The 21,615-nt window shown below is 38.5% G+C and overlaps 1 protein-coding gene across 7 annotated transcripts in view; it reads right to left on the bottom strand.

Annotated features, from left to right (window-relative positions):
* Positions 1-21,615, bottom strand: part of LOC103479737 (protein tyrosine phosphatase receptor type M) — a 205,657-nt gene that overhangs the window by 154,714 nt on the left and 29,328 nt on the right. For all 7 annotated transcript variants that reach the window (XM_008434350.3, XM_008434348.3, XM_008434351.3 and 4 more), the window contains exon 2: positions 2,858-2,980. In XM_008434350.3, the coding sequence (XP_008432572.1) occupies positions 2,858-2,980 (123 nt within the window). The remainder of the gene's footprint in view (positions 1-2,857; positions 2,981-21,615) is intronic.

Below are 21,615 nucleotides of genomic sequence, written 5' to 3'. Positions count from 1 at the left end.
CATTTTGCGACAAATATCTGCATATTGGCACCTTTGATGGCATTACAAATAGAATTCACTGAAATGTATACAGATTTCTGGTATGTAGCAAATGTCTTTTGCGTGAAGTGAGCACTAAATATTATTTAAAACAATCAACAGAATCAGCAAAGACTGTTGTCTTTGGACATACAGAATACAGGAAATACAACTGAAAAGTTTTCTTCAGTCTAGATTGAAGAACAAACACAAAAACTTGACTGGAAGATCATTGGGGTCAAGAGGAAGTTTTTCTTTTGCTTCTGATTGGAAATGAGTTGAGTTGAGTTTGACTTTTTCATGAGAATACATACATACTACTAGAAAAAAAACAAAACAACAAAAAAACAGATGCAACTATTCTGTAGAAGTAACAGGACTTGACTTTTGACAAAAGTGGCTTAATTTCCTCACATTCAGTGCGTTAAAATTTGATAAACCAATTTAAATTCTACACTTTACTTCTTGACTTTAGACGTACAACTTACTTTTTTTTTTACAAAGATGTAAAAAAGACAAAACAAACCCTACATTTGAACAAAGTCCACAGTGATTCAAGAATGAGGAGGGAACCGGCGCTTATGCGAGAGCTGGGAATTACAGCTCTTATAGGATTTTATTTGCTTGGAGATCAGAACAGGAAAGACCTAAATCATCACTTAAATCACCCATTCACAGTGACATTGAGAATACCCCTATTTAGACAGATACTGTCTACGACCAATTTTAAAGGTACTTGAGGTAGTAATGTCTTCTGTTCTTTGTTCTGAGGATTGCCACATCAATTCCATTTCCATCCTGCCACACCAGGTAGGATAACAATCTCTTTGTGTGAGTATGATAAGGTCATTTTGTGAAGATTCATAAGTGTGAGTCGAGAGTAAGACAGCAATCAGGGGTGAGATAGCTTTTCCACCAGCGTGGCTTTCACCTAAATGCATTTTTACCCATCAACCCCTGCTCTAGCATCAGTAAAACAATTTTACCTGTCAAGTACACTACATTTCACATCCCTTTCAGTCTGGTCAAAGAGGGGAGATTACAGTTTCACACAGCGGGTTGAGTGCTCACACTTTGAAATGGAGAAAGAGCTGCAACCTGCTAATTTCGCGCAATTCAAGATGCACACGTGGAAAACGTGTCAGTCTGAAGTGTGGTCCAATTGGGAAGCACAATCAGGGACACTTCTTAACCAACCAGACATGGGATTTTAATTAGATCTGTTCAATTTAGACCGCACGCATAGTGTTAATTTGTAGGTCGAGGCTTTCCCAGATTTCAGTCACCTTTGCTTGGCTTCCATGTGTCCCGCCATTAATCAATTGCGATGGAAAAAGAAAGACACTTCCCCTACCGGGGGAAAGTAATTTCTCCGGGGCAGTTTAACACGCATCACCCTGATGTGCTCGCACAAACAGGTCTGGGCACTGCTGTTTAAAATTAGTGAGGGCTTGCTAATTAATTCCCCCTTTGTCACCAGGGGGGCCAATGCAATCTATCTGGGATGCAGCCTTTGTTAGATTAGGCGTCAGATAGGAGAGGAAAAACAATATCCATTAGTTTGCAATGCTACCTTTGTTATAACACGAAAAGAAGAAACGCCATTCCATTAGTCTAATTCCTAGGGAGCGCAGTGTTCAGAGGTGGTGATATCTTTGCATTTCAAGTCAAATGAAGAACGATCAATGCAACATTAAGGAGACAAATCGCGTGCGACGGATACAAAAAGCAGGGAAAGGCATTCTAATGAATATCAGCACGTGACTGCCAGATAGACGTCTTCAATTAAAATGGATCTGAGGGCTTTGATATCAATTGTTGTTAGTTAATATGACTGTCTCAATGATTCACTGTATTAGAAGCGGCACATACATCAACAATGAAAACAAACAGAAAAAAAAGACTAGACTAGAGTTGGAAGTGAATTAGAAGTATTGTCTTTCTATGCAAGATGAAGTGGCTCCGTGTTGCGTGCAAATCTGAATAAAGCTGTAATAAATATTCATTAGTCTCCAACACTAAAAGCTATTGAAAGTAGCTGCACACTATATTCCAATTATAGTCAGAGTCCTGGGCAGATCAGGAGAAAGTCTGGTATGAACACCTAAAACAGCAGACTGAAGCAGCCATTGGGTGATGAATGTAATAAAACAGGGCAGAATCTGTCACATAAATGTGCTGTCAAATTAGTTGTGTCTTTGGGAGATTAAGTGCTGTACATGGAGTATATCTCCTCAAGTCATGTACTATGGTTTTTATTTTTACATCATATTCCTTATTTTAATCGCCATCACTAACACTCGATCCTTTACGCGATTGTGGTTTCCATATTTTGCTTTTTTTTCTTTTTTTTCTGGAAAACATTCCTCTTATTCCTAGTTGGTCTCTGTTCTGACATCAAATCTGCAATGAAGCTTCATCCAACATTTAAAACATGTAAAATTATCAATTACTTCCTCAAAAACTAATGAAAACTTTGACTATTTTTTATTGTTTTCTTTTTTCTTCTTAAATATAAATATTGACATAGGAAATGTGTGTGTTCGTTTTTCAGACTGGCTTAAATGAACTGCGTTGAAGTTAAGTTGAACTTGAATACATTTAAATAAGAATATATGTGAGTTTCCTTTTTTTATTAAATAAAAAAAAGGCTTTGTTAGAATGAGTCAGAGTTCAAAAATGGGATTTTTCACTAACTCAAAAACCAAATTTTTTTTTGTCCATAGCAGCTTGTAACTGCATCAAACATAAAGCAGACCGTGTTAAATGTGCAGCTTTTTGAGTTACTTATTCTGAGCATGATTTCTTTTCATCATGTGCCCAGCATCACCGGCCTTACCTGAGGGCATCCATGGATCTGATGAAGTCTTCTCCCTGGAATTGACCTGCTCCCAGTCAAGGTCATCATCTCTGCCTTGGCTGTATCCACACGCTGCCAGCGGCTTCTCAAAGTTACAATCGCCTGTGAACAAAAAAAAAAAAAAATGAATGAATTTATATGGCTATCCAGTTTTTCTCATTACCTCGGAGCTCAAATGAATGAATATATAAATTAAATTCTTGTCTTTTTCTTTCTTTTTTTTTTTTTTCCTGCCGGTATTCATAATGCAATATGCCAGACAATGAGATGCATTTAAGTGAGACAGAGTGAAGGATTACTGTAGTAGGCGAGGCACAACATACATTACCATCATTAGCAGCACGGCAGTCCAATTTCACAATGACAAGTATGAAGTGTCCAAACTCCATCATCGTTAGACATTATGTTCCCCAGCCGCACCGCCATCAAGCATAAATTGATTTATTTTCCTTGCCGGCCACAGAACTTTGCTGTTCGCGCACTCCCACTCCACAGAGCCACTCTAATCCTTTTTATAAGCTGCTTGCAAAATGACAGCAAGCAACCATTAGGGCCAGGCTTCAACCATGCTTGGCGTGTGATCGATTAATACAAATACCCCCTTTATTCCTCGCACCTTAAAGGCCACACAGAGAACGTGAGAGACGATCTTTTTTTTTTTTTTTTTTTCTTTTTTGCCCCAAAGTGCTTTTCAATCCACTCATAAATCTACAAAAATGTAATGTCAGAACAGTAGGTGGCTGGAAGGAGTTCATTCTGAGGAAAAGCATGAAATATAAAGATGGCTTTTAGATCAGAGTTGGTAGTTTTCCGACTTGGCAGACGACTTTGGACAAAATTATATGGTATTGCTTCCGATCACATTAGGGTTTCTGTTGTTAACAGATGTACCCGTTATTACTCTGAAACTTGCCAGAGATTAATCTAAACGGTGAACATGAAAATGTGTTCTGGCATGCTGTTTGTAAGGATATAAACAGAGACGGCATGCTAATTTTATTGCTTGTGGAAATGTCCTTTGACCTATAATCCACAACAAGCCAAAACCAATATCTCATCTGTTGCGAGCTCCCTCTGACATTCTGCTGCACGCAGACAGCAAGCTGCAGTTTTTGTCTCCCTATTTATCTCTCTGGTGACATTTACAGTACATGTGCAAATGAGTGCAGAACACAGGATAATTAATACCCAGCACCACAGGGCAACTCATGATGATGTATTTGTTGCTTTGACTGTCTTTTTGAGGGGGTGGTTATAAAGCGGCGCGACTGCAAAGTATCACAGGTAAAAAAATGTGTCGTTGTCGAGAGCTTGTCCGGAAAAATCCTCGCCTTGTTAGGATGGAAATGAGTGGGCTGTAGCCAGGCTACAGTGTTGCCACAAGAACAATAATCATATTTGTGTAAAAGAATTTTGGTTGTGGTCTAATAAATGATCTGGGGTACCAGCTGTCTCCAATTGTTAAAAAATTTGGTCATTTTGAGACGATGTTGTCAGTAGACACCAATTCCTGGTTTTATTTGTGGGTTTTAGATTATTTTAAAGGCTTCAAAATTTGTGTTCGTCAGCCTTTGAGCCTTTACACTTTCCGTCGTAAGGACATCACTCTTACTTTATCCTCTTTACATTGATTTTCAGCACACTGTAGAATTGATTTTATACTTTAAAACTCTTTAAAGTTAATATGGGTTGGGATCTTGTCCTGACTTATTGATATCAAGTATTCCTGTAAATGGCAGATTAGTTTCTAAAGGGACATTGTACTGTATTAAAAAATAAAAAATATACTTTTGTGTGCGCACCACGTATGATGTACCAGATAGTATCTCTTAAGTGTGAGATACAATCTGGTATCTGGTGGAAGATACTATATGGAGCATACGACAAAGTTTAGTTTTTATTTTTTCCTTCAGTGTCCATTTAGGGACTCTATCAGCAGCCATCTTCGACATAAATGAAAAATACCTATGAGGTGTGCACAGAAAAGTACATATACTTTTTTACTTCAATGTTCCTTTTCCATATGATCAAATTTCTAGTGTCGTATTTTCTGGATTTCTTTCTTCTTGTGATTTATACTGTAATGGGCTCTGGTCACCTTAGTTTGTTTGCTTGTAAAAGAGGAAAAATGTGCTACAGTCCATGCACCACACCGATATTTCAGCACAGAAAGACTGATAGACGATGTACTAACACTTGAGAAATTCTATTATAAATGTATTGTTATTAAAAAGCTATTATTTTCCAATGTATAACTGAGAGACGTGACATTAGAATGAAAAAGATGTTTGATGAATCCACCCACCTGGCAGAAAATGAGCTGCTTATAGAGTCTAACATCGAGCAAATTGCCAAACTGACAGCAATGAACCTGAAGACCATTAGACGATCTATAAGAAAACTCCGGACCTACGAAGATGGGGGCTGAAAAAGATCGTTCACAGCTTGCCCAGTCAGCTGGCCTTCCAAATGAATATCAATGTCTGTCTTGCCAAAACGTAACTTGAAAAACATTAACACGATTCTTTGGCTGCAGAGTTGTAGGAACAGGATCCATGCCATTAAATATTTTGACGCAATGGTTTCAAGATTCTTTGGGCCGTGCCCCCCGCCAGCTTCTCTCAGCATGTCGGAGCTTGAAGAGACCCGTAGAGGTGGCTTTTATTGGCGTTTGATATTCAAATCAACGGTACTGGTAAGAAAAGAGGCATATTCAGAGCCAGTGGGAAGGGGGAGAGAATTGTGAACGCTGTTGAAGAGGGGAAAGAAGTCCTTTAAAAAAATATGCAGAGCACAGAGGCAGATTCTTGCTTAATTTTTGAAAGGTTTAACTCTTTATTTTAAATGTCACACTGTTCAATAATAAATCAGGAAAATGTAGAGGGATAAAAACGCAGTTTGCAGCTTCTTCGCCTTCAAAGACATCATTAACAGTTCTGCTCCATTAACAATTCTCTTGTTACTTTCCTCATTTGGCAACAATACATTAAAAACCATCTTCTAACTGTGAAGATGTTCAATTTGAGAAAATATGCACTTAACGAAAATTGTAGGTCCCTTTTTAATTTAGTTTTTTTTTTTTTTACACTTTGTCACTTACTGACCGGAAATGTTAAGTTTTAACAGGATATTTTTGCAATAGACCATCACAAAGTGCACATAGGTACTCACACATCCATGCACTACTGTGATTGTAGCTGCATGTTTTTTACAGTCTGAAATCTCATTTCTCTCTCAGTCAGACTAGATGTAGAGCATCTGTTAACGTACTGAATCTTACCACAGACTCACAGTTGGATTTAGTTCCAGGCCAGTGTCCATCTGGACCAGTAAAATGCAACTTTTAGCTATCTTCCTGGTCCATCACGTCTGAGGCAAACGGCTAAACTTCCTCCTCAGCATGCAGTCAGGTTCTGCAGAGTCTCACTGTTGGTCACCAGATTACTTTCCTCCACATGTTTTCTCTGTCCCCTACATGGCACCAAGGGATCTTATGATTTTCTTTCAATAACATAAAATTCTTACCGCTCTTCTATAAATGCCAAATGTGCAAAGTAGTGAATAATTAATTAATCCTGTCACCAGATTTTCCCACCTGAGCAGTGGATCTCTCCTGTTGCTAGGCTTTTTGTATTGATGGGTTTTGTAGATGTTGAACATTGCACTGGCAGATGTTGAAATATTTCTTTATAACTTAAACTTGCTTTTAATGTCCCCAAAGCTTTATGTGAACAGTCAGGGCTATATGGTTTTAATAATGCTGCACTCTCCGGATTTTCATTTGCAAATAATTTTTAAAGCCACATATTTTCAATCCACTTCAAACTTTTTCACTTCTTTGTGTTGGTCAATCACAAAACAAAAGCACTAAACTACTTTGAAGATTGTGGGAAAATGTTAAAGACTTGAAGGGGCATGAAGGCACTTCAAACAGGAACCGTAGTTAAATGTGATGCCAGAGGTCGACACAATGAAAACACAAGAAACCTGCAATTTTATACCTCAATGAGAGCGGAAAGTGATAATGAACTAAATTACACAGTGTCTTCTCTTGGTAATTGTATTTTCTACCTTTTCCATATAGGGATCTGATTTCTGTGTTGAACTAACCCATTCTTGCTTTTCGTGTTGACAACAGTCAATGCAAGGTATCATTAAGAGAGGGTAACAGGGTGTGAACAGGCAATAAATCAATTTGCACCGCTTTGATCGACGCTCGAGGCTCTTGGTGTCGGTATTGGGAAACTCTCCAATAATGCCTGCTACCTCTTATTGACCCACCGTGCAGCGGTTCTGCACGGAGGTAAACACTGAGAGGCATTTCGTTCCAACAGAGATTATCACAAGTTCCTTCAAATGAGCGCGACTCCGCCGTTCCCCGTGTCGTAAATCAAAAACCAAAATTTGTCACAGATAACATGTGGCGTGTCACCAAAACAAACAAGCGCTTCTGATTGTACAAATTCATGCAGATGAACACATCAGTCACTACCATCATAATAGTTCTTCCCTCGGCAGGAGGTGCATATCGCTGCCAGTGTGTGGCTCAACCCCCATATAATCAGCCTCAGCAGCTGCTGAAATAGATATTCCGACGAGCTGCTGCCAGCTCTCTGAAGGAGCTTTAACTTTCAATAAATGCTTCTATGAGGTGTGGGTAGTCTGGGAGCACAGATGAATGTGCTCCACCCTGTCAACATTCGCCTTTCAAGAGAAGCAAGCGGCTTGAAGCTTAAAAGGTGGCCCTAGATATGTCATGAAACAATTTATTCCTGAGTGAGAACACACAATAGTCTTTATATTCTCACGCAGAGTGCATTTCAAAAGAAATCTATCCATCTTTTCCTAGACCGAGCCAGAGGCCAGAATCAATATCTCAACCCCTCAATGCTGGAGCCAATTTCTCCTAAAGATTTTCAAGTCAGACTTAAAAGGCCTTTTGTTATTGCACCTGTAACAAAAGTAAACTTTGGACATTAAAAGCTGTGTGCAGGAGAGTGTGTGTGTGAAAGTTTTGCACCGTGGCGGCGTGCCAAGAAGAATAAAAATGAGAGGGTGACAATGCAACACCGAAGAGCTGATGGAAAAACAAACACATCATGTGCTTCTACACGTCCACGGTATTCTGCTGCCAGGCGTCTCAACAGTTGTGGAAAGGGACTGGCTTTCAAGAAGCAACAGGCGAAGTGATTTCAGACTTGATGCCAGTCAATCAAATTAATCAAATTTTATTTGCATAGCACATTTTTAGCAACAAGGCATTTAAGACATTTCAAAGTGAATTTAAAACCACCAGGTCGTCCAGCGAGTTCAGAGTCTTGGTGTTCACATCCCAAATGTTTGTCCTCCATAACATATCTGCTGTTATTTGCACATCTCTGTTTTCACGACTCTCAGTTTTTATGTAAAGAAAAACATGTACGGTTTCTAAAAATTATTCTACTCAGCTGCACATTTGTTGGACTGCACTACGACATTTCTGATAACTACCCATTATGATTCAGTTGCAATCTTGTCTTTAATGTACAGGATGTTATTCTTAATTTTGTTTGCCTTTATACATTTTTACTGTTATCTTTTTCTGGACCTACGTGTCTCGATGAACCTGAATTTCCAGACTGTGGGACAATAAAAAATGTTTCTATTCTGCTGAAGTATTGCAGTGTTTCTTCATTATTTCTGAGAAGTGACTGTTTATTTAAATTTGTGGTTTGTGGTTTGGTTGTGCCATCTTTTAAAGCTTATATGCGGTTTTTCATTAATTCTCTTATGTTCCATTATTTAATAAAGTCGGCAGACTTAGAAATATTTTTTATTATTTCAACATTTTTTTCTGACTAGTAGTAATATTAATGTTCTACAGTGGTGATATCCTGGAGTCCCAACATAGAAGCTAAAGATTAGGGTGATGGTAAAGAGGTCTTCCAAAATCAAGAGACTTGGAGCTTAAACCAAAGATAGGAAGTCAAAACACAAGTTGAAAAATTCAAAAAGTTGATCAGAAATCAGAAAAGTTTGATTACAGTCAGGATTTTTCTTTGATTTTTAAGGGTACAAAAATATTTCAACATCCCATGTTTCTGTTAAAATGTAAATACAAACAGGGAGCATTTACTGCAAGGCTGCCCAAGTCCATTCTGCAAAAAAAATAAAAAATAAAAAATTAAATTAAATTGTTGAATTGGAAAAGTGTAATAGCCTTCAACAACAAGTGTGGGAGGGGCAACGATGGGTTCAGCTGAGGAAACGTTTGTCAATCCAGATTATCACTTGTTTCTCAGACTAACTTTAAATCATAAAATGTTAATATGGAAAGTTTTAGTGGTTTTGAAAGTGTTTAAAATCAGAGTTTTAACTGGACAGCAGTGATGTGCCCATGTCTATATAAGATGTTTGTATTGTATTTGCCTGTCCTAAAGCAGGTACCAATGCACCTCTATAGCAACATCCCTTCCCCAGTCCCAGCGGCAGATATCATTGCTGCAAAACCTCCTTAGCCTGTCTGCCAATTCTGCAATTACCAGCTTTCCAACCTGTTCTGTCGGGCCAGGAAATCACAGGTCCACCCTTCGCCCCAATCTGCCTTAGTGTCTGCACTTGTTTTAACAAACATCTTGTCTGCTGGCAGCCCCGCAGACTGAAACCACAAGGCAATCTGGGGTAATTTAAAACCAATGTCGACTATCTCCCTCCACCGCGGCCAGTTTAGAGCTTCACAATCCGGCAGCTAAGCCCCTGAGGGACTGATAGGCCTTTTCAGTCTGGCCCTATTTCACTTATCTATTGGCAGCTCCTGCCAAGTTCTATCTCTGCACCGAATTGCATGTGTATGTTCTCTGTTTGGGGACTTTGAACTGTGGGAAGGGATTTAGACGATCAATCTCAATATCATTATCAATCACGTCTTGCTGTTCACCACATTGATTTGGGGGGAAATAAAGAAGTTAGAGTGAAGATTTCCACTGATAATCTCTTTGGCTGAGCTGTGAGCTTGTCAGCAATGTTTTTTTTTTTTTTGTTTGTTTTTGAGGCGAAACCAACAAACCGCATCAAATGTAACAGAGCTAAATCAGGATAAAAAGTGAACACTGCAGTCTAAGCTTAAAACAGTTTAGTTTGATATCACGATGCACAAGTAAATAATTTAAAAAACTGACTTAGCACTATGTTCACCTCATTTTAAAACCCCCACTGTCTCCTTTATGGAGCGTTTTTTTTTTTTTTCTTCATATTTTGTCTTGTCAACCAAATATCAACTTGATGAATGTGCTTTACATCGAGGGTACAACACAGCTCCTGATCAAATGCGCCCATGTGCATGGTTAGATGTACATCGGAGATGACAGGCAGCCTTCTCCTCAGATATGCTAAATTTTGACAGATGATTTTGAAGCTATGTGTGCCGGCACGGGGGCCCCCCGTTCTCTTCCACTGCGCCTGTCAAGAACTTCCAGTAAATGACTTCAAATCCATCTCCATTCCGCGCAACCTGCCAGGCACCAATTAAGATGAATATGGATTCCAACTCTGAGACATGGAAGGTCCTTATTGTCATTTTCCCCCTAAATAATACAAATGAGGATGTTGGAGGGTGGCGGATGTGTGGAAACACGTTGTGGTAATGATCGCAAACATTTATTTATTTTTTTTTATATTTATCACAGCTTCGAAAATGGGTGAGGGGCATTCAGTCCGACTAAGAACGATACCCCCACCCCCACCTGCAGCGCAGAGTGTTTGTTTAAACACACTGTTTGGCTTTTGCTGCTGCCCGACTCTTGCTTGACAGTAACAAGGCTGGTTGACAATGGCTTCTGTGTCGTTCCCCCAGCATCCTCATTCCCAGCTCTGTAAACAGACAGAGCTGCAATACGTGTGTCTCAGTGCCTCTGCCCTGCAGAAGCAGAAAATGATGCTGCTTCCTATTCAGCTTAATGCCTGACAGAGAGAAATAGGCTTGTTTGGCTCCCATTTCCTGGTGTTCAGCATGCCTCCAGGAATGATACGGTGGCTGAGCACAAGAGGCGCTTTATTAAAATGACTGTTTGTCTGTTGCACAAGTTAAAGCAGCAGATGAGAAGATGCATTCTGATCTGTGGGGTTAGGATGCTTTATTTGTCACATGTCAGAAAGAAAGAAAAAAACGAAGCAAAGACAACATTCTGTTGAGTCTGAAAGCCATGGTTATCTGGTGAAGCCGACTCTGCAAAATAATTTCATATGAAATTTTAGCTCAAAACTACAAGACTTTGAAATACAAATCTGCGCAAGGTTGTTTCAACATGGGAATTAGATCAGATATGCTGACATCTCTGTCAAAAAAGAAATAAAATGGGAGAAAATAATATAGACGTCGCCATTCCTAGCTTACATGGTGTATACGTATATAGTAGGTAAGTGGATAGCTAAACTCTTCACACACTTTTTTCAACTTCCAACTGTAAACTTCAAGATATTTCATTATGATTTTATCTAACAGACAAACTCTAAGTAATGCATTGAAGGGGAAAGAGAAGAAGTCATGGTTTATAACTTTTATAAGATTTCAAAAAGTTTATTCAGTCCTTTCTATTTCGATACCTGTGAATAAAATTCGAGTCCACCTTTGTTTAATTTAAATGTATAACTTCATTTAGTGAAAAAAAAGCATTATGAGGCCTAGTAAATGTCCGAACGGCTACTTTGTGGGGAGTTTGAAAGCAGGACTTGGTTACAGAACAATATACAGCAGATAGTCAGCTTGCAGCTTTACAACATTAAACATAAAGTCAGAGTTATAATGAAACAGCTCAAAATAAAAAGCTTATTCAGGTGTTAATAAAAGTGAAAGTAAATGTTTGAGATTTTACAAAGAGGAAAATGTATGTCTCTAGATGTAAATAATGGTGAAACTGAGAAAAGTTATACAAAGCAATGACTCTGAGGAGGACGAAAACAAACGAACCATATTTTTATGTTCATTTCTTTGTTAAGCTTTTATATGTTGGTCTAAATCTCAATAAAATCCACTGAGGCTTGTGGCTGTATTGTCACAAATTGTAAAATGTCTTAAATATACTCTGTTACAAAACTAAACTACAGGACTCTCTACCATTTGAGAAATATGATCAATAAATGAAATGTATTCATTCTTTCGGACTATACCTTGTTTATGTTAATAAGCAAAGTTTTAAAAACTCATCATACTTTCTAAAACTCAAGTATTTTTACTTATACTTTCTGTGATGAAAACATATTCAATGATTTACTAATTGAACTGATTAATCTGTATTTTATTATGCATTTTCTCTCTAAAACCATATCAACAGCACTTCTTTGGAAGGTACTAGTCAAATAAAAACTTACATACTTATTATAAAACGTAAGTCTTGTCTGTGCTCAGCAATAAAAAGCTATTTTCTGACTCCACCCGTTAACAGTTCTGGGGATGCCCCATTAGCCTAAACCCCTCCAATCGTCCTAATGCCTAACAAAATTTTGAATTCTGTTCATCTAGAAAGGAATAAAATGCTAATGACAATGCTAATGTCAACTTCAGCGCTTCCACCTCCTCGCCAGCTCTAATTTGTCAGACATGCAAGTAACAGCACCAGAAATTAGCCCAAAGGGAGATCTCCTCTAGAGAAGAGAATGATTATGTTTGATCATGGAATGAACAAGAACATTAACATGCTTTGTTAGTTTTCTTTTCAGATCCGGAACAAATGCTTGCTTTTTGAGCGGAGGAGGAAATAATTCAAGGTTGAATGTCAAAGTGTCGCGGAATCGCTAATTAGAAAATTAGGAAAACGAAAAGGAAGGTTGAATCAATCCATCTCCGGAAAGACAGGAATCTAGGTCACATGGGACGGCTTCCACGTTTTGGCAGAATTACCAGCTTCATAAAATATCATTACTTTGCTCATGTGTCATGACTTATTGTCAATCACACGCGGCGCGTTTAATCTCTCGGCTCTGAGGTGGGAACACCTGATGGGGAGAGACAGCGCACAGGTGGAGCGGCGGCTGCCTGCGCAGGTGAAAGGGTGCCGCGAGGATCTGAGCTCTGCCTTGACAGGTGTGGCTCAAGAGATTTCAGTCCCAGTGGGAGCTTTTTTTGAAAGTGCCATCTCAGGGTCTTCACCTGAGCACTTCAAACAAATTCAGGCCCTTTGTTTCTCTGCAGAAGCCACATAAATCAGCTAACCTGAAAGAAAAGTGCTACGGCCCAGCTTAATCCTCCTGGGTCACGGGGGAGCCGCTGTGGAAAGCAGACGGCGCACGAGGCCAGCTTTCAAACGTACTGCCTGTTCCGACCGACTTCTCGTTGCGCTCCACGCCAGAGGAGTCTGGAGGAAAGGGTTTTCCCTTTTAAAAACAGGTGGGAGGAATCACATTCTAGAGAGACGAACTCTAACAGACGGGACATTTTTGGACAAAACGGATAATTAGAGCAATGAAGGCCACCGACAGCATTTGCCACAACATTTCCTCTCAACGTGACAGGATACCTTCTCCACGACTTTGCCGTGGTACCCTCAAGCTACTTCAGCAAATTACGTCTCAATCAATTTCCTCCGTCGACTAATGTTGCCCATTATCACAGCTAGATTGACATTAAGGATGTTACTAATTAGGAATACACCAAGTTCACCATCATCACAATCGCATTAGCCACGAGTTATAGGTAATTCAGGGGCCATCTTGCAGGAATTGTGGAGAATTTCTCCCCTGCAAGGTGACATTGTTTAATCACAGTGGTAATACGCATGGTAATAAGCCATGCCCTCTCAACTTTACAAGCAGTTCCAACTATCAATTTTATTCATTTCTGGTTTTGGGGAATTGTTCCGTTGAAATAATTTAAGCCACACCAGTAACTGGCTTACAGCTATTTTAACACAACGTGCGTCCAAAGCTACACAGGTTTCCTACACATTTGTCAAAATCCTTTTATTTCAAATGCAAATTTTACAGTACTCTGTCCTCCTTAACTAGTTTTTAAAGTATAAACATGACAAAAAAGGATGCTGAGAAAAACAAGAGACATGAAGCACATGAGGAATGGACAAAGAGATGAACCGTATGGATAAAAATGTTGTTTTATTAAAAAATGAGAATTATAGTCATAGAAAAATGTCAGATTTAGCCCTGATTGTAGCTTAAATTCACAGCAATACTGTTTTATATCTGCGTTTTACCTCAATGCAACTCGTAAAGCAGAAAAAGCCATCTCACCATCATCACCTTAACAATTGTTATTATTAAAAAAAATACTGAATGCTCCTTTTTTGCATTTGCTACAGTCAGTGAAGTCTTCCTAATTTTCTAGCCACAAAGCATCATAATGGTGCAACACCCAATCATCACTCTTCACACTGGCTTGAACAGGAGGTCTGAATCCATGCACCACTTTTTTTTAACCTTAATGCACCTTCTACTTTATAGATTAAGAATAATCAGAGCTCTTTGGGTAAAATGTTACTTTTCCATTACCCTAGAGTCCTGTTTTGTTCATTTTTACTTCACAAAGTAGAAAAGCACTCCACAGGTTTGGTTTGTCCCAGTATAACGAGTTCTCTTCACATTGAAAAAATAAATTACTCTTGCTTTAACAACTGTTTATTACAAAGAAGCATTTCGAGATTGTTTTTCTAAATTAATTATTACGTTAACTACAAATTTCCTTCACCACTCCTCTCTCATTGTGAGAGGACTTCTTAAGCCAAACGCAACCATCTGCTTTCACCGTTTCTTCTTGATCCAGCTCAATTACTTAACCTTTATGAAACAGATTATCATCTATTTCACTTTTTGATTTTTTGGGGGTTTTCATCAAGTCGGGTACGGCGTTGAAAAGATGAATACCAAAAATCACTTAACTAATCAGATTAATTTCATAGCTAATTACAGTATTAAAACATGTATTGTAAGTACGTTTCACTTCATAATGCTAAAGTAAAGTAGTAGTAGCGAGTGTGCTTTATTGTAGTCCTTTAGGTTGTTCCCAGCACCCCATTTCTTTAAAAAGGGAATAGTTAATCATTTTAGTTGAGATCCTCCTTTGTGTTCCTGCTGAAACGGGTTTCCAACTGCGATTTCCTGGAGTCTGTGGTGGTTGCTTGGCAACGGCACAATGGTTTTGTAAGAATTAAACAAATGGATTAAATGCATTAATAAGTGAACTTTGAGGGGGGCAAGCTGAATGTAGTCTTTGGACAGAGCAGTTTTATACAGCAGTAGCTGATTGTAGTTTGGTTTATTTATTTATTTTTTTTGGTGGGGGGGGGAGCAGGGAGGTGTTGATGTTCTCAACTTTTGGCATGAACAAAGAATGAGGAAGTCTCCCTAAACATCAAACTTTAATGTGCAGGCAGTGAGGCCATGTGCAGAGCTAGTGTTGCAGAAATAATATCCAACATCTACATCTTTACATTGACAAATCTATAAATATACCATAAAGATTTTTTTTTTTCTTTTTACAAATTCACAAGTGGCACACATTCCTGCTAATAAGACAGAATTGTGTCTCATGCTATCTCACAAGATTGGAGCTTTAAGAGAAGGGGATGTTTGGCCATTTGTCATTGTGCATTTTATAATTTCTATCATCCAGAGGCTCTCTTTTTTTAGCTCACCCGACAGGTTTTCTACAAGACGGAAATCTGGAAAACAATGCAAAAGACAGAAACAGAAAGAGAGAGAGAACAATAGAGGATTACAAAATGTACTTTCATTCTGAGAAAAAAAAAAGCTTTCACCTAAATGTAGTTTGCAAATATGCAACTCCCATTTATGCACAGCGACAGCATAACGCATACCAAATGAAACTTTCCAACTGATTTGTTATCAGTTCAGACAGATAAGTTGCATGAATAAGTCAAGGTTACAAAGGGATTCCCTGACTCATTAATAGTATCAATTTTTAAATCTAATTATTGTGGGACTGCTCATGACCTATTTTCTGATTTAAGTGTTCCATCCAAACCCTACACATCACAGAGGAACCTTTAATGTTTTAAAAGGAGCTCCATCTCCTGCCGCGTGCTCCTCTGGGAGACCACCAGGTCCCCCCACCGCTCGTGTCCCCTGCAGGAGGAGAATATTACCATCTTCCATCCCGGTGAATGATTGCAGATATTAATGTGGAGGGGAAAAAAAAAAAAAAAAGACTTCTCAAACCCAGTACCCCTCTGATCTCTTGTTACACTGCCGTTTTTTTCATTATCGGGGTGACAGGTCCGTATAAAGTCATAGTGCAAGCACATTCTCACCTGACAGTGGAGGGAATTTACAGTGGAGGATGGCCCGGGTGAAAAAGGGGGCAAGTGAGGGCAGTGAATGTGAAGAATGTAGTAAAAGTTATCCAAAGAGATCACTGGAAAGCATTTTTTGTTTTATCTGACCAACTGAATGTGCATATGGCACGACGTCGGAGTGACTAAACAGTATTCTCATGTTATTTTTAAGCCTAAATTTTAAGCAAAATAAACAAAGTAGCTCTCAGTTTGAATACATTTTCATGTAATTTAAGCATATTTTCCTCAACCTTTTCTCCTACTATGAAAAGCCCTCATCACTAAATGGTGAGATCTAAAGTTGAGTCCTGGCCATCGCCCTAATCTTTAGTTCCCGCCCCACATTCTCCATTGGTTTCAAGTCCTAACTTTTACTGGGCCACTCCAAAATAAAAACAATTATGTCCTGGAACAAAAAAGGTGAGTAGGATTAGTTTAAATCAGCCAGGTCTGTGAAGTTATATCTAGTCCTATGTAATGCTGTTTGGTTGATTGCAATTTTCTTCTAATCTGAATTTATTGAAACAACTAAAAGGCAAATATTGAGACTAAAAGGAATAAAGCAAACATGAAAATCTAAAGCATTATTTTGACTAAGGTTTATTCTACAAATCTTTAATGACACAAATTGCTTCACTGATCTGAGCTCTCTATGACATCCTGGGTGTAACAGATGTTTGTATTATAAACAGATACTGCAAAAAGCTTCTAAAATAGAGCAAAGTTCTTCAGATCAACTTTTACTCATTGCTACTAGAGGCTAGTCAGGAAGAAAGGCAGTGCTATGTGTCAATCTGTCAATCTGATCCCTCAAGTCTTCAGAAATGTCCCCATCCGAAAGACCACGAAGGTCATCATCTTCTCAGTACTCACACTACACTCGAGAAAAACGTCTCATCCAGTCAAACATCATTTGCTTGACCATCCCAAAGGCCTTTGGACCTATATCGGGTTGACTCGAGGATCCAAATCAATCACGGGATGAGAAGAGCTGCCAAAGGCCTTTTCACACCCCAACACTGCGGCACTCAGCCGCCATGTTCAGGCTGTTCTGACATGGTCTCAGAAATGTCAAGGAAACCAAGAGGGGCAAACTGCAAGAGCTGCAGGGCTGGTAACTGCCACAAATTCATGCCGTGGAAGAGAAGACGAGGGTGAAATACAGCAGATACATTTATTATCACAAATATCAAAGCAAACTTATTTATGGCAAAAGCATCGTCTTCCAGAAGCTTTTCCTTTGTAGAAATTAGATACATAATCTCTTCTTTAAGGTCAGTGTTTGAAGCTGCAATCAAACTTTTCCCTATCTTGCAACTCATGTTGACATCACTACGATAATTTTTTTATGTAGTGAAGAAAAGAGAGAAAAACTTAAAGTGCTGTCATGTATTTGAAGTCTTTCTAATTATGATACATCTCCGTTACATAAAGTACACCGTGTGTGTACTGGACTAAATCTACTTGGTTCTTTACTCGGTTCTATACTTCCTTCACATTTTCCATGATACATTTCCATCTTTGTACATACTAACATTTTCTAGAGTCACATTTTCTAAAGGTCTGACTCTTTTTAGTCACCTTAAAGGATAAATACCAAATTTTATGGGGAATTTATGGCAAATATTTCTACCAAAATCAGTCAATTCTTATACCATGTTAAATACATTAAGACAACATTAAGTAACCTGGCTTTAGTTACACTGTATCACTCAGAGTATCACTTCATTGTGGTATTAAAATCTGCTTACTAGACATCAGATTGTCATTTGGTAAAAGCAAGATTCTCTGCATGGAAACATGAATCCTGTTAAAATAGTAATTATATAACCAGTGGAGTGGCTCAATCAAGATTTGTAAGGAGCTTGTAAAGCATTTACATTTAAATAAAAAGCTTGCATAAAGTGCATTTTGCATCTCACACCAGACTGTGTTTGGGCCATTTCTCTTTCCTGTTTTGGTATGACCCCGCCATGTTTATTTCTGTATCAACTGGCTACACTTAAGGATGACCAGCTGCGCTGTCTTCTGGGTGGTGGCCAAACTACATCTCTAAAAGAAGGTCTAAGTAGATATTAGTTAATCATTTGAAACTAATTCTAATCAAATAAATCACTAATGGACAATTAATAATCAATTAATGTTGCTTGAAGCAAAAGTTAACCTCAAATGGGCCAAGAGAAGTGGCTTTGTTGTTCAATGATGTTGCAGATGTCACTTGTGTCTCAGAGTAATTTTTGATGCAATAGATTCAAAATTTCTTTTGAGACAAGAAATAGTGACAAACAGACACATTTATGTTGCTTGTAAGAGATGGAAGAATGTATCAGCCTTCTTTCAGCCAGCTGACCAGTAGTGTGCAGCAAATATGGGAGAGCAGCACAGCTGCATTACACCAAGCTTCATACTACTGGAGAAAACTAGTGATTCAGACACTTTCCCTGACTTTCTTTTTTAACAAAAAGATTAAAACAAAATCCAACAGTAAACGATAAAAGCCGAGAACAATGTTTAGGTCAAAGCTGCGGGGGGGGAAAATGCTTTTAGCTGTTTGTTTTTTCTCATTTCTTACTCCTTTAAAGGCATTCACTCCATGTCCTTTGCTTGAGTTGATTGTTGTCAAGATCAATTTGTCTTTTTTATAAGCTGATAGAGCCAGACAGTCAAGGGAAGACGAAAAACGAAGAGTAAAAGCGTACAAAGTCAAAGAAGTCACAGAAGGTAATATGAACTTTTCATAGGTGCAAAAACATTTGGCTTCTTTAAGTGATTAATTAGAAAAAAAGATGCTGAAGATGACTTCACATTGTTCAATTTTTTGTGTGAACTGCTGAGTAAACTTCTCGGTGATTTCTGTGGCAGTAGGCGGGGAGACCAGGAAGTCGTTACCTACTTGTGACTATTAAAACTTATTGGGAAGCTTTTAATCTGACCTTGTGTAGCCTTCTTCCATATGGCACGATGGATGTGAGAAGGTGCATGGAGGGGTGGGGAAGGGGAGGACACAATATGCTCTGCTGCATGAGCCGCAGTGCTTATTACTCCAACACCAGATGTTTAAGCAGAAAACCGAAGAGAAATTTTGCACTGTAGCCATCTGTGGTGCTGCCCTGACTATGTAGCAAAAAATAAAAAATAAAAAAATACTTCTGGCTTGAGAGCCTCTGAATTTGCCTCTCCAGCAATTAAAACAGCTCCAAACTTAAGCTCTGAGTTTTTTTGAAGTAGAGAGATGGGAAAGTTTGAAAAAAAAAAAAAAAAAACATATGCAAACACAAACAATCATATATATATATAAAAAAAAAACACCAACTCATCCAACAGATTGGAAGTCGGAAAACTTTCCAAACTCCTAAATGAGAAATCTGAATATGATGATAACAAGCAGCTGGAAAGCATTTGTTCATCAGATGGAAAATGCGAACGTTCAGCTGTATTTCCAGGAAGCTGCCTGCATAAATATATCATTTATCTTGTGCATAAAATTAACAATCTGTGCCTGATTTTGATATTCATAAGCCTAAATTTATAAGGACTAATGTAAGAAACGGTAAAGTAAGCAGGATAATGTTTCACTGGCGTGAGCCTGGAGCTTGTGCTCTTAATGAATTAGATGTGTGAAACTTTTCAGGAGGCATCTTCTGTTTCACACACACATTTCATTAACCTGCAGTTCATTCATTATTGCTGTGGGTGTGAGGGAAAGCAGCAGCCACATATGTAATTGCGTTATCGAGGTTGTAGGGCTGTGGCTAATTACTGGCTGAGAACACAACACAAGCCACTTAGGCATCGGTCTGATGGAACGGCCCACAATGGCTTGTGACAAGAGCTGTCTTGCCTGAAATTTCAAGAGGAGACGTGATAGCGCAGTAATTTATGACTCATAACAGAATCACATCATCCCCATAGGATGAAAGACGACAACGAGATGCTGAAATAAGTCAACAAGTTTTCTGCTCCTAAGTTGTGAGACAAGATGTGACAGGAAACTGCTTGAACAAGGGGACGTTTTACCCAAAGTTAAGATTTAGCACTGTTCTAAATCACCAAATATAATGCAGTTAGTCATGGTGAAACTGCAGCAAGTCACCCATATGGAAGCAGGAGCCTGGCTTTGGACCAGAGAGCTGTTAGGGTGTTATTTCAGCTAAGCTCTTTACTTCGCTACTTGTTAATCTTGTTGAACTTCAGTATTCTACAGCAACAGAAGGACAGAAAAGATCGCAATCTACAAATTAATAAAGTCTGATGCAAGAAGTAATTCAAAATATCTTTAATAATGTCTTTAATATCGTTATTTTCGGCATTCCAGGCAACATTTAACACCTCAATTCTTTGGTTCCCTCTTTCAGAAAATGGGTTGGTGCCTCCTGCCCAAAAGAGCCGTAAAACTCAAAGGGGGGATAGTGGCGTCAGCAGCCACTACAGGTTTAATTATGCAGCAAGCGATTCAAGCTTCAATATGTCATGTAGAAAACTTAATATTCCTTGTTGCAGTTTCTGGAAAACATTTTTACAATCAAATACATTTTATTTTACAACGTTTGGCATATGGAGTTCATTTAGAAGTTACGGTTCACATAGTTTTCCGTCTCTATGAAAGTTCAGAAAATTTTTTTAAGGTTTAGCAATTACATCACCACAGTAAAGAGACCACAGCCTCCATGTTTAGTTGGATGTGGGGAAAACCTAATGTTCATGCTATGTTATAATGTCATTTTCAGTCTGCTGAGCTTGCTGTAACACAATAAGCAATAGATATTGCCTCTGCAAGTACTTTTCTTTGTTTGTACATTACATCACTTTTAAATATCTTAGCAGATATTAACATCACTTACTGAGTCTTTGAGTATACATTTTACCTAATACCTTTTACCTCTTATGCAATTTCTTGGATGACTACTTTTTACATTTACTTGAGTAAAAACACATTGAAGTTGAGTTACTCTTACTTGAGTACAGTTTTTGACTTCTATACCCACCTCTTGTTAGAAATAGTAAATTACATTTTGATCAATGTCATCTTTGCAAATACAAAAGCAGAGCCATCTGGTTGAGTTGCAGGAGGGGAAAGTTGGTTTCTACATTATGTCCCTTCTCTTGCTCTGTGACTGCAATGATAGTAGCTTAACTTGCCTTGTGGCTACAACAACTCAGCAGATATTGTCACTGTGAAATCTGCATACATCAACAGTTATGTTGCATCCAGATTCATCAGATGCTTGCTTGGAAGGAATTGTTATGAGCAGTGTACAGCACAGATCAACCTTTAGAGGACAATGAATGAAGGGGAAAAAACTCCATCGTATTAAATTGACAATGAACTTAAAAATCGGAAGAACAATACATTGTTGTGAACGCAAAATTTCTGCTGCTAACCAACCTTTACATCTTCACTTTTGCATATTATCATGCATTCCATGATTTCCTAAAACACTGAGATCTCCTGAGCACACG

Source organism: Poecilia reticulata, chromosome 17 (assembly GCF_904066995.2).
Source record: "Poecilia reticulata chromosome 17, P_reticulata-male-v2, whole genome shotgun sequence".
Taxonomy (NCBI): Eukaryota; Metazoa; Chordata; class Actinopteri; order Cyprinodontiformes; family Poeciliidae; genus Poecilia; species Poecilia reticulata.
Note: the sequence above shows the minus strand (reverse complement) of the source record. Positions and strands in the feature narration are given on the sequence as shown.